General features: G+C 42.7%; 1 protein-coding gene across 2 annotated transcripts in view; it reads left to right on the top strand.

Moving 5' to 3' along the window:
• The window catches only part of LOC309343532 (sterol O-acyltransferase 1-like), a 37937-nt gene that overhangs the window by 14804 nt on the left and 9814 nt on the right, over positions 1-13319 (top strand). The window contains exons 3-7 of one of the 2 annotated variants that reach the window (XM_081865172.1): positions 2140-2192; positions 3148-3293; positions 3400-3459; positions 11981-12088; positions 12674-12956. In XM_081865172.1, coding sequence (XP_081721298.1) covers positions 2140-2192; positions 3148-3293; positions 3400-3459; positions 11981-12088; positions 12674-12956 — 650 coding nt within the window. Of the gene's footprint in view, positions 1-2139; positions 2193-3147; positions 3294-3399; positions 3460-4743; positions 5070-5144; positions 5205-11980; positions 12089-12673; positions 12957-13319 lie in introns of those variants that run through there. The other variant, XM_081865173.1, reaches the window with a different exon arrangement.

Genomic DNA, 13319 nt, shown 5'->3' with positions numbered 1-13319 from the left:
CCCGAGGTACCACTGTAGCTTTATTTCAGTAAAGAACAGTCTGTAAATTTTAAATCAATTTTCCACAATCTTTCCCAATCTTCAAACATTATGTTATGACCTATATCTTGTGCCCATTTAATCATGACCGATTCCACCTCCTCATCTCTTGTTTCCCATTCTAGCAGAATACTATATGTGCCTTTCAGCAACTTTACTTTCCCTTCCACAACTTCCTTCTGAAATCTAGATGTTGTATAACTGAATCCTTTCTTGTTATCTTCTCTGTATATCTTGTGTAGTTGCCAATAATGTAACCAACTCTGAAAATGATCTCTTAATTTCCATTTTCCTTCTTGACCCTTTAACAAGTCAGCATACGTAAGCCACTTTCCTTTCTTTCCAAGTGGTTTGAGCAGTAAAGCTTCGTGTGGTGAAAACCACCAAGGAGTCTTCTGTTCTAATACATCTTTATATCACTCCCATACTCTCATTAGTGATTTCTTAATTATGTGATTATAAAAACTTTTATGTACATTCCCTTTCCCATGCCATAGATATGCGTGCCAACCAAATCTGTTGTCATGTCCTTCCAGTTCTAATGCTTCTTGCTTTTCCAACTTCATCCAGTCCCTAATCCATACCAAACATGCAGCTTCATAATATAATTTAAAGTCTGGGAGGGCAAAACCGCCTCTATCTTTTCAGCCTGTAGAATAAGCTTTGCCTATTAGGAGTCCAATGTGGCTTGCAAGGCCATTTCTGGATTCAGGAAGGGCTTTGCATGAAAACTCCTTGCTTTATTTTAGCAAGGGATTCCAATGCAAACCCCTTCCTGATTTAGGAGATGGTTGGCATTGGAATCTTACTGAAAGGAAGGGCATTCAAACAACTCAGTGCTACCCTTTGAACCTCCAAAATCTGGAAGTTTTCAAACGAAATGAGACAGTTTTCAAACAGCCCAGTATGAACCTGTATGAAACTTTGGTTTGCAAAGCTCATCACTGTGGTTTGTGGTTATGAAATCACTTTTTGAAAGCAAAGCATCACCTGGTATGATCTCAATGACAGGTGGTGAGCGTTAGGTGTAATGAGCAGTAACCAAGCCCATCTTTTCATCTTAAGCGATCTGTATTTAATGAATCTTGTGATGCCATAACCAGGGATTTAACAACCGGTAAGTACAGTATGCTCCAGGGATGGTGTTTTTGATTTTTCAAAAGGGCATGCTATCAGAGGACTCAGTTAGACCGATAGAGAAAAAGCAATTTATATGTGTTGTATGTGCAATGTAACATTTTGCCACCAGATGACGACGTGGAGTCCTGTTTTTCTCTACCTGTTTTAAATTTACAATGCTTTAAACTAAAACGCTTCTTTGATGTGTCTACATCCAGCCAGAGTTTAGTGATCTAGTGTATTTTTATTGTTTACTTGATATTTACTGTTTGATGATCGGGGTCCCACACTACTTGAGGGTGCAGGGGGCAAGCGGTGCATGGATGGTTGAATCATACAGATGTCCAGCAGATGGCCAGGCTAGAATCCTTCTCCCTAGCACCTCCCTTTTTTAGTATTTGGGTAAAGGGACCCCTGCCCATTAGGTCCAATCGTGGCCGACTCTGGGGTTGCGGCGCTCATCTCGCTTTATTGGCCGAGTGAGCCGGCGTGCAGCTTCCAGGTCATGTGGCCAGCATGACTAAGCCACTTCTGGTGAACCACAGCAGTGCACAGAAACGGCGTGTACCTTCGCACCGGAGCGGTACCTATTTATCTACTTGCACTTTGACTGCTTTCGAACTGCTAGGTTGGCAGGAAGGATTTGGGTAGATAAGTTTAAATGATCTGCCCCGATTAACTATGGTTTTAATGCACTCTAGGAAGCGAAGCCTTGGATATTGGAATAGGTTGTTTTTCCTTTTGGTCAGTAGCAGACAACTAATACAGGTACATCTGGGCAGGGGAATAAGTGAAAGTTTTGAGGGCTAGTAACTTTTGTGGACTTATTTGCAGCACTGAAATTAAAATACTTTAAATTTCCAGTTTGCATGCTTTTCCTGTTTTGCCTTTCATACTTGCGGACAACTTATATTTATTTATTTATTTATTTATTGTATTTATCATTGAAAATACAGCAATGATTTGTTTTTTTTCTCTTAGGTCATGTTGACCATTCGGTCACTCGAAAGATGCAGCTTTTGGTGGAGGCTGAGGTAAACTTATCTGAATTGTAGTTAATATGAGTTGACAAGGAGGAATCCCTAGACAGCAAAAGAAACCTCCCATTTGTAACAGATCTATGCATAGAATGGGCCTGTTAGAAATCCTAAATCTTGTAAATTGTGAGTCACTGAAACTGGGGCTGCTGAAAGATTTCCTCAAATGCAAAAATTATAAACAATGCTCACTTTCCTGTGAGCTCTTATAAACTGGAGACTAAAAGAGTATGTTTTGCATACGGTTGCTATTTGACTAGTATAACAAAAACAAAACAAAAAGCTCCTGCAGAACAAGTCAGTTTTCTGGTCAGATTTCTGTCAGATATGTTGAGTGTAAGTCAGATGGGAGGCAGCTGGGCTAACTATGATTTTCTTAGAAAGGCCCTGCAGTTGGCTACTTTACTTCCTCATTCATGGGGAGCTGCTGATAGGTGGCTTAAACCAGGAATGGGGAACCAGATGTTGCTGGACTGGGAAGTCCTATCAGCGCTGACCATTGTCCCCACTGGCTGTGACTTTTACTGGGGTCCAAGAATACATCATCAGTTGTCAGGAAATGAGACATGTTCATGATTTGTTGTTAGCATGGTGTTAGGAAGTCAGCCTTGCATTTGAGGGTAAAGAGTAACATGCCATTTTGGCAGGCAAATTCCAGGCAATACTTAACAATTACAGTGGTACCTCAGGTTAAGTACTTAATTCGTTCTGGAGGTCTGTTCTTAACCTGAAACTGTTCTTAACCTGGAGCACCACTTTAGCTAATGGGGCCTCCTGCTGCTGCCGCGTGCCAGAGCCCGATTTCTGTTCTTATCCTGAAGCAAAGTTCTTAACCTGAAGCACTATTTCTGGGTTAGCGGAGTGTGTAACCTGAAGCGTATGTAACCCAAGGTACCACTGTATACTTAAGGTGTTCTCTTTTCTATTCCTTCCTTCCTCCAAATTTTATCAGCAAATGAAGCCAGCTTTCATGCAGCGGATCGACAGCCACTTTACAGAATTCGTGAATGGCTTGATTGCAAAGTCCGTGCAGCTTGAGTCTTCGCCCTCTGCCTTCCCAGCCGTGTGCTCAGAGAAAGACGGTGGCTTCAAAAGCAAGTATGTTGGTTCTTGGCTGAACCTGAAGCAGAGTCAATTTGTTGATTTCTCTTTCTTTTTTTAAAAAAACTACAACTATTCTGCTGAATTTTTGTTCTTTTCACAGAGGATCAAGAGCACCTCCAGAACATGGAAAAGTTTTTGTTGTTAGAAAGTCTGTCTTGGAGTGAATATGTTAATGAGATTGTAAATTTCACTAGTACCCTTGCTAAAGTTAAAATTCCCTTCATCCAGTGGGTGGCTTGTCTCCATATCTTGCTTCTTCCTCCCAGGGGATCCCATTCATTTTTACACTGTGTAGACTGATAGCAGGTATTCCTAATCTTTGTAAGTGCTCCAGTCAATTGGCTATTGCACATCCCAGATTCTCACATGGATATGGCTGTTCTGTTCTGTAGAAACTGATCTACAGACCAGAAGTGTCTATTGCTAAGCAATCCAGCCTCCTCATGGGTGGTCTGGTTCTCCAGTAAAGTTTGTGCCTATCTAGTAGTAAGGGCTTCACAATGAGCAAACAGGTGTCCTAATAGAACCAGGCTGGTCTGTCCATCTAGCCCATAATTATCTACTCTGACTGGCAGTCGCTTTCCAATGCTTATTACACTGGCCTTTCCCACGGCAATTTACCTGATCCTTTTAAGCTGAAGGCTGGACCCAGGACCTTCTGGAGGCCATCTGTCCCTGAGTTCCTCTTCCAAGGTGTAGCAAGAGCTTTATATGCAAATGCAAATATGTAACATTAAACTTTGGTACTACTGCTTGAGGAGTCTGGGAGGAAGAGCAGATACTAGTTAGAACTATCCATACTTGGAACTCCAGCTCTAAGCAAAGCAGTCTGCTAGAATTGTTGCTGAAAAGCACTTCAGTTTTGTCTGTTTTCCTTGGGAGCAGAATGCCAGTTCCCCCTCCATTCTTGAAATCCATCACATTTCAGGGACACAGTCCTGCAGCACAAATGCTCAAGGTCTAGATGAGCAATAAGATGTGCCTTGTTCCAACTCTGGTAGATAAGAACCTTATTGGTTGTTTTACTTGGCTCAGTTGAAGGTCCTGTCAGGTTGTTGTTTTGTTCCAGAAGATGCCTACCAAGATATTTTGTTGATTTGGGCACAAAATATCCAATACAGTCGTACGTTGGATACGTCTCAAATGCCTTGGCTCCCAAACAAATTGGCTCCCAAACAATCGAAACCCGGAAGTGACTATTCCGGTTTTCAGACTTTTTTGGGAGCTGAACGTCTGGCACGGCTTCCGATTGGGTGCAGGACGCTCCTGCAGTCAATCAGAACCTGTGCCTTGGTTTTCAACTGGTTCCTGGAGTCGAACAAACTCCCAGAACGCATTCTGTTCGAGAATCAAGGTATGACTGTACTGGCAATTGTTTGGGCTTTCCTGATTTAAAACTGTTGTTTCTGCCGGCCGTTCATTTGGGCCTCTTTCTTTCTTTCTTTCTTTCTTTCTTTCTTTCTTTCTTTCTTTCTCTTTTTAGTGTATTTTTATTTAGATCTTGTTAATAAAATGTGGAAAACACAAACAAATTCTTGCTACAAAACCAGATTTTGCCATGTTAATCCAGAATGTATTTAAATTTTATTTCCCTCACCACCAATATTTCCGTAAAACTCCAAGCCGCCATTCTTTAAGTCAGGGGCAGCGGATCGACAGCCACTTTACAGAATTCGTAAATGGCTTGATTGCAAAGTCTGTGCAGCTTGAGACTTCGCCCCCTGCCTTCTCAGCCGTGTGCTCAGAGAAAGACGGTGGCTTCAAAAGCAAGTATGTTGGTTCTTGGCTGAGCCTGAAGCAGAGTTGATATGTTGATTTGTTGCTGAATATTTGTTCTTTTCACAGGGAATTAAGAACACCTCAAGAACATGGAAAAGTTTTTGTTGCTAGAAAGTCTGTCTTTGAGTGAGTATATTAATTAGATTTTATATTTTACTAGAGCCCTTGCTAAAGTTAAAGTTGCCTTGATCCGGTGGGTGGCTTATCTGCACATCTCGCTTCTCCCTCCCAGTAGATCCCATTCATTTTTATACTGTGTAGACTGAAAGTAGGTATTCCTAACCTTTATAAGTGTTCTAGCCAATTGGCTATTGCACATCCCAAATTCTAACTTGGATGTGGCTGGATTCTGGATTCACAGAGGCTGTTCTGTTCTGTAGAAACTGGTCTACAGAATAGAATAGGCATCCCCAATCTCGGCTCTCCAACTGTTTGGGGACTACAACTCCCATCATCCCTAGCTAACAGGAGCAGTGGTCAGGGATGATGGGAATTGTAGTCCCAAAAAAACAGTCCTGTGTTCTCCAGGGCTCCTTTGGAGGCCAGGTGGGATTATCAATTTAATAATAAATGAATAATAAGCACTCTAAGCCTGTGAGACCCAAATATTTACATAGCATGGAGTGGGGATTACAAAAGGCTTCAGTTGGTGCAAAATGGGAGAGTGTCCAAGTGAAATGTGGTCTAAGGCAGCTCTGTGGAGTTTCTGGCCTGTTCCGGCATCCTAATTTGACCCGCAAGGCCACCTTCCTCAAACTGGGTACACCTGTGGGACAGGTAAAGATGCAGTTACCTACTGAAAGCAGGTTTGCTGACACCACCAATCAGCTGATTGGCAGTGCCAACGAAGTCCTGTGCCTTTGCTTACATGGTTTGATTTCAAACCACGCAGGCACAGGAAACTGGGTTTGCTGGCACAGTTGATCATTGGTGCCTGCAAAGTCTTGTTCCAGTTTTGATTTCAAACTGCATGGGCAAAGGACTTGCCCTGATGTCATTATTATAGCAATAAGGGTTGCTCAGGCTAGCATGAAAATTAGGAATCAGGGGTCTGGGTTAAGTTGAGGCACGTCAGTAAGGGAAGCAGATTTCCCTCTCTAGCTTAAAAGGCTAGTGCTGTAAGTTAGCTTCTTAGTGATGAGGAGATTGTTATTTTAGATCATGCTTCGAAGTATTTGAGGGGTGTTGATTCTACTACAATAGGTAGAAAGCTGTGGTTTGATCTGCAAATTTCTGAACATTGGCCATAAAATAGGCCCTGTGGCCAGCATGACTAAGCCGCTTCTGGCAAACCAGAGCAGCACACAGAAACGCTGTTTACCTTCCCGCCAGAGCAGTACCTATTTATCTACTTGCACTTTGATGTGCTTTCGAACTGCTAGGTTGGCAGGAGCAGGGACCGAGCAACGGGAGCTCACCCCGTTGTGGGGATTCGAACCGCTGACCTTCTGATCAGCAAGTCCTAGGCTCTGTGGTTTAACCCACAGCGTCACCCGAGTCCCTGTGGTTATGGTAGGGCTAAAGAATAAAATACATGAGAGTGTGTTTATCATCGAAATGTTTATGTATTCGGCTAGGATGAACAGTGCAAACGGTCCTGCTGCATATTTGACATTAAACTCTGAGACAAGTTCAGATTCCACCTCAGTTAAATCAAATGGTGCACGATTTGTTTCTGCTAGGGTTGATACGAATCATATTATTGTGAGGGGTCATGTGGGTAGGATTAGTCAAATGTGTTCTTGTGTAATGATAAGGGTGTGTAGTGTGAAGGTGCCAGTCAGTCTAATAATTGAAAGTGGAATAATGCCCAGGGTAACTTCATATGAGATAGTTTGTGCAATGGCTCGTTGGGCCCCTATTGGGGCGTATTTTGAGTTAGATGCTCATCTGGACCATAAGATTGTGTAGACTATTATGCTTAAGAGGGCAAGAGGAAATAGAAGGCCTAAGTTTATGTCTGCTAGGGGGTGTGGTATTGGTATTGGAGTTCATATTATGAGGGCTAGTAAAAGGGCTAAAGTTGGTGCCAGGATAAATAATACAGAGGATGTGTATGTTGGGTGAATGGGCTGTTTAAGAAATAGTTTTACTCCATCAGCAATTGGTTGTAAAATGTGAAAGGCCTACTATGTTTGGACCTTTTCAGAGTTGTATATAGCCTAAAATTTTGCGTTCAAGTAGCATTAGAAATAGGGACGCGGGTGGCGCTGTGGGTTAAACCACAGAGCCTAGGACTTGCCAATCAGGTCGGCGGTTCAAATCCCCGCGGCGGGGTGAGCTCCCGTTGCTCGGTCCCTGCTCCTGCCAACCTAGCAGTTCGAAAGCACATCAAAGTGCAAGTAGATAAATAGGTACCGCTCTGGCGGGAAGGTAAACGGCGTTTCCATGCGCTGCTCTGGTTTGCTAGAAGCGGCTTAGTCATGCTGGCCACATGACCCGGAAGCTGTACGCTGGCTCCCTCGGCCAATAAAGCGAGATGAGCGCCACAACCCCAGAGTCGGCCATGACTGGACCTAATGGTCAGGGGTCCCTTTACCTTTACCTTTAGCATTAGAAATGCTACGGCAATGAGAATGGGAATGATGCATGTAACAGGATTAATAATATAGGATATAAATTTATGCATTATTAAGAAGGGAATTTGTTTCCCTGTAGAAAGATTTTAGATCTTTTGCATTACTTGCCTCTGCCACCTTAATAAACCCTAATTTTGGGGTGCAGTGGTGGCATGTATATTACTTAAGCGGTGGTCAGTAGTTTTAATTGGGACGTCCTTTTGGTATAGGTCCTACTATCTCGGTCCTTTTGTACTGAGGACAGTGCCGCATAGACAGAAACCGATTTCTCCAGTCTGAACTCAGATCATGTATGACTTTAATCGTTGAACAAACAAACCTTTTATGGCGGCTGCACTATTGGGGTGTCCTGATCCAACATCGAGGTCGTAAACCCCCTTGTCGATATGGACTCTAGAAGGGGATGGCGCTGTTATCCCTGGGGTAACTTGGTTCATTGATCAGACAATAGGCGGGTTATTGCTGGATCTTATGGTTATTTTTGGTGTGTTAATCTTGATGAAATGGGTTTCATATTTTGGAGGTTTTTTAATGCTCCGAAGTCGCTCCAACTAAAAACCTAAGGAAGCATGATTTAATGGTCTTGGTTTTGAAGCTCCACAGGGTCTTCTCCTCTTATGGGTTTATTCCAGCTTTTGTATTGGAGGATCAGTTTCATTGGCTAGTCTGTAAGAGACTGATTAGTCTTCATTTAGCCATTCATTCCAGTCCATTTTAAGGGACAAGTGATTATGCTACCTTTGCATGGTTCGGATACCTTGGCCGTTTAAAGAGTCACTGGGCAGGCGGGACTGGAATGAATGGCCATATAGGATAATGTATATTTAATTTTTCATGGGGTAAATCAGTTAATGCACTATATACATAATAGTAAATAGATAATCACATGTAGTAAGTACAAGTAAAGCGGCAGGTGTAGAAGGAGGCAAAAAGGCTGCATAAAGCAGCATGATGGCGGATAATTTTATAGAGGTTAGCATAGTAGTTGGAGTTGGTTTTGTTGGTAAAATAGTGGCTATGAGGATTAGGCCTGTTAGAAGGCTTCCAATGGCAAGACGAATAAGGGGGTTAGTAAGGGTCGGGGGTATTTCATTTATAATGGATGTTGTTGTTCGTGGTGTATTTAATTGGATGTAAAAAGTTATTCGTAAGGTGTAGGTTGCGGTTAGTATTGTTGCAAAAAGTGAAAGTATAAGGGCTCAGGCGTTTAGGTGGGAGTTATTTATGGTTTCAATAATCGTATCTTTTGAATAGAAGCCCGATAAAAAGGGAGTTCCTGTAAGGGCAAGATTTCTGATGGTTAAACAGGTAGCTGTTGTTGGTAATATTTTTTGTACGCCCCCCTATTTTTCAGATGTCTTTAAGTTGTGAATAATTGTGCTGGAGCATAAGAATAGTACAGCCTTGAAGAAGGCATGGGTTGAGATGTGAAGAAAGGTGAGTTGAGGTTGGTTTAGGCCAATAGTTACTATTATCAGGCCTAGTTGGCTAGAGGTTGAAAAAACAATATTTTGTTGTTGTTGTTTTGTGTTAGAGCACATAGGGCTGTGAATAGTATGGTGAGTGCTCCTAGGCAGAGGCAAATAGTTAAGGCTGTCTTGTTGTTTTGTAAGATTGGGTGAAGTCGGATTAAAAGGAACACGCCAGCTACAACCATAGTAAAGGACCCCTGACCATTAGCTCCAGTCGTGACCGACTCTGGAGTTGCAGGGCTCATCTCGCTTTATTGGCCGAGGGAGCTGGGGTACAGCTTCTGGGTCATGTGGCCAGCATGACTAAGCCGCTTCTGGCGAACCAGAGCAGCGCACGGAAACGCCATTTACCTTCCCACCGGAGCGGTACCTATTTATCTACTTGTACTTTGATGTGCTTTCAACCTGCTAGGCTGGCGGGAACAACCATAGTGCTGGAGTGCAATAGAGCCGAAAGGGGTGTTGGGCCTTCCATTGCTGCTGGGAGTCATGGGTGTAGTCCGAATTGGGCAGATTTGCCAGCGGAGGCGAGAATTAGGCCATAGAGGGGTGGGAAAGGCGGGTTTTTTGTTTGAATGGTTATTTCTTGCATATTTCAAGTTGCTAGGTGTGTTGCAAGTCAGGCAAGGGCTAATATAAGTCCAATATCTCCTACGTGGTTGAAGATAATAGCCTAAAGAGCTGCTGTATTAGCATCAGGGCAGGCAAATCATAATTCCCACACTTTCTCAACCAACGAATAGTTAAAATATATTATTGGCTGTGACAAGCATTGATATGGCTAGTAAAAATACTAAGAGGTATTTGAAGAATCGGGATATGTGGGAGTCTGGTGATATATATCAGCGAATTCAAGGATAGATCATGTAACGAATAAACTAATTGGGATAAATGTGAGGGAGTACATGTCTAAGACAAGGTTAATATTAATATCTCTATCGGCAATGTTAGTTCATGTAAAATTGGTCATTGAGGCTTCTGTGCCATAGTTTATGAAAATAGCTAGGGGGATTAGGCTGACTTTGAATGCCAATTGCGTAAAGCATGCCTCATCCTATTATGAAAGGAACTGGGTTTATATTTGTGAGAACAGGGCGTGTTAGGATAAATAGGACTGTTAGCATGGTTGAGTGTAGGAGGAGGTCGTGCATTTTTACTTGGAGTTGCACCAAGATTTTTGGTACCTAAAACCAATGGATTACTACTTTCCTAGAGAAGTAAGAGGTCTAAGGATTTCATCCTTAGTTATGTGAGTTAGCAGTTCTAATTGTTTATACAGCTCTTGGTAAACAAGAAGGTAGAACCTTCTATCTCAGTCACAGTCTAGTGTTTTTGGTAAGCTATATTTACAAGTGAATAATCCCGAAATTAGGGTGGGTTTTAGAATTAGAAGTCCTAGGGGTAGCAAATGTAGGATAAGGATAAGATGTTCTTGAGCATGGGTGGGAGGGAAAAGGCGAAATTGATTTGAAATGGCTCCTCGTTGGGTTATTAAGAATATGTATCAGGAATAAGTGGCAGTAATGACGGTTTCAACCCCGGTGATGATGATGGTGGGGGATGATCAGTTAAATAGGGCAGTAATAATTCATAACTCACCAAGTAGGTTGGTTTAGGGGGCATGGCTGTATTGGTTAAGTTAATGAATAATCATCAAGTTGATATTAATGGGAAGGCAAGTTGTAGGCCTCGTACAAGAAGTAACGTTTGGGTGTGCGGGCGCTCATAATTAGTGTTTGCTAGAGCAAAGAGGGCTGAGGAAGTTAGGCCATGTGCAATTATTAGGGTTATGGCTCCGGTCAAGCCTCATGGTGTTTGTATAATAATAGCAGAGGTTACTAGGCCCATATGACTTAGGGATGAGTAGGCGATGAGAGCCTTCAGGTCTGCTTGTCGTAGGCAAATTGAGCTAGTTATTACAACACCTCATAGGGCTAAAATTATGATCGGGAATGTTATGTAGTGAAGTTTCACCCTGGGCCAGCAGGGGGATACTGTATATAGTTTTCACTCAGGTCTGTAGATAGTTTTCCCTCAGGTCCACGTCAGTTATTTTAGGCAGGAACTCTGGGCTGTTGTTGTTACAATGTTGACAGCCGGCTGCCTATAAAAGCAGGCCGGCTGAGCTGTTTGCAGTCAGTTCTATTCCAGCTTACAAAATAAAGAGCTACTTGGAGAAATCGCTGTGTCGTCTGCTATGTCAACCCACAACTTAACAGGGAATATGAGGGTAGGTGGGTAGGGGTTTAATATGGATGAAATACGAATCAGGCTGTATTCTCCTAATTTTAATAAAATTGCGGCTAATACTATTGAACCAGCGATTGGGGCTTTTGGAAGTCAAAGATGTAAACCATATACGGGTAATTTGACTAAAAGGCAGAGCGATCCCGGTGGGGTGCCATCGCTGCTGCGCCCCCACAAACGGTGTACCATGCCCCCAGGACATGCACCACGCCCCTGCGGGCAGCGCGTCACGTCCCTGGGATGCGTGCCACACACACACACACCCCCGCCAGGACACCACCACTGCCTGCTGGTTCGGGAATCTCTTTCTCTTGTACAGCAGCACTTCTTTCCATACTAACCCCTCTAAAAAGTGGTGAAGGTCTTATATTGACAGATGAATTTTGCAGAACATATGCAGAGAAATGGCACTGAAAAAGAGTGATCGCATGTTACATTTGAAGGGGAAAAAGCAAATGGCCCAGGGAAGCCATGGCCATATCCTCCAAATCTTCTGACCATATTCCTGTTGCTTTCAGCTCTTAAGTTTAACCACTGGAAGTCCTGGAGTTTGTCCCCACCCCCCGAAATGTTCTAACGTACTTCTTATAATTATTTTCCTCAGTGAGCTATTTGAAGTGAAAGACATCCGGACCGTACATCATGTGTTCATTGCTTTCTTCATCATGATCATTCTCAGCACCCTCATAGTAGACTCCATTGATGAAGGAAGGTAGGAAAATATTGAAGGGATCAGCTGGAGGTTTGTTTCTTTTTGTTTTGTTTTAGTGTTGGACTTGAGGCATTTCATACCTGAACCAATGGAAATGTATCTGCATGCAAAGTCTTGGAAGATGTGGAGCCCTCCCAGTACTAACTTGAAGGGCTGCTGGCTATGCCACAATAACTACAAGTGTTCCCACATGCGTGTGCTTATCCAAGGGGCCCTGGATCTCTGTAGGGGTTGTATCTGTCTGTATCTCTGTGTTTGCTTTCTTGCTTTACCCTGTTCTGTGCAGTATAAAACCTTAAGGCTGTATACCTAAGTTCAGTATTCGTTTCATAAGATTTATACACTGCCTGGTTCTAAAAGGAACCTCAAAGCGGTTTACCAACTGATAAAACAAGAAAAGCATTAAAAAAAAAAATCACAACCATTCTCTAAAGCATACAAAACTTAGAATACTAAAAAAGATTAAAAGTACCTCAACTTTCATTATAGAATTCCTTAGCTGTTACTGATTTAATCTGATGGAATATATATTTTAACCCAGGTATATGATTTTAACTTGCTGTGTTGTTTGAATCTCTTTTGAAGGTTGGTGGTGAAGTTTGATCTCCTGGTCTTCGTTTTTGGCAAATCTTCTGTCGTTTTTTCCACTTGGCTTTACATGTTCCTGTCCACCCTGACTGTGCCCTATGGGCTCTTCCTGCTGTGGGCCCAGGGCTACCATGGTTCCTCCCACAAGACAATCCGCTCCGCTTTCTTTGGGGGTCTCCTCATGATCTTCCAAATATTTGCGCTTGGAGTGGTTCCAGCTTACATTGTCATTGCCTACAATTTACCACCAGCCTCTGCTGCCATAGTGAGCTTTGAGCAGGTGAGTTTCATGTGGAGAGCTAGTTTCTTCTGGATGTAGCTAAAGGTCATTTCACACAGCTTGAATTAGCAAAATGCTGCTTTATTCCAGGATAGGAGTCCTTAGCTAACCTGTAATTTTGTGTACACATTCTACTTTTGCTTCTGCCTGACTTGGGGTAATATTAACGGTGACAAGTTTTCATTTTTTCCAAGAGATTGAGCCTGAGGGTGTTAGAAATGGTCAGATGCAAAAAGAAACTCACCGTAATTCTTAAGGTCTAGTAGGTACTTCTGTTTTCGGATACGCTGATGGTTTAAACCACTAATACCTTGCTGCAAACACCCTCTTTTTGAGCACGATGAAGGAGAGAGAATGGAAGCA

Source organism: Podarcis erhardii, assembly GCF_964252035.2.
Source record: "Podarcis erhardii genome assembly, chromosome: 6".
Taxonomy (NCBI): Eukaryota; Metazoa; Chordata; class Lepidosauria; order Squamata; family Lacertidae; genus Podarcis; species Podarcis erhardii.
The sequence above is the reverse complement of the archived record's forward strand: the minus strand, read 5'-3'. Positions and strand labels throughout refer to the sequence as shown.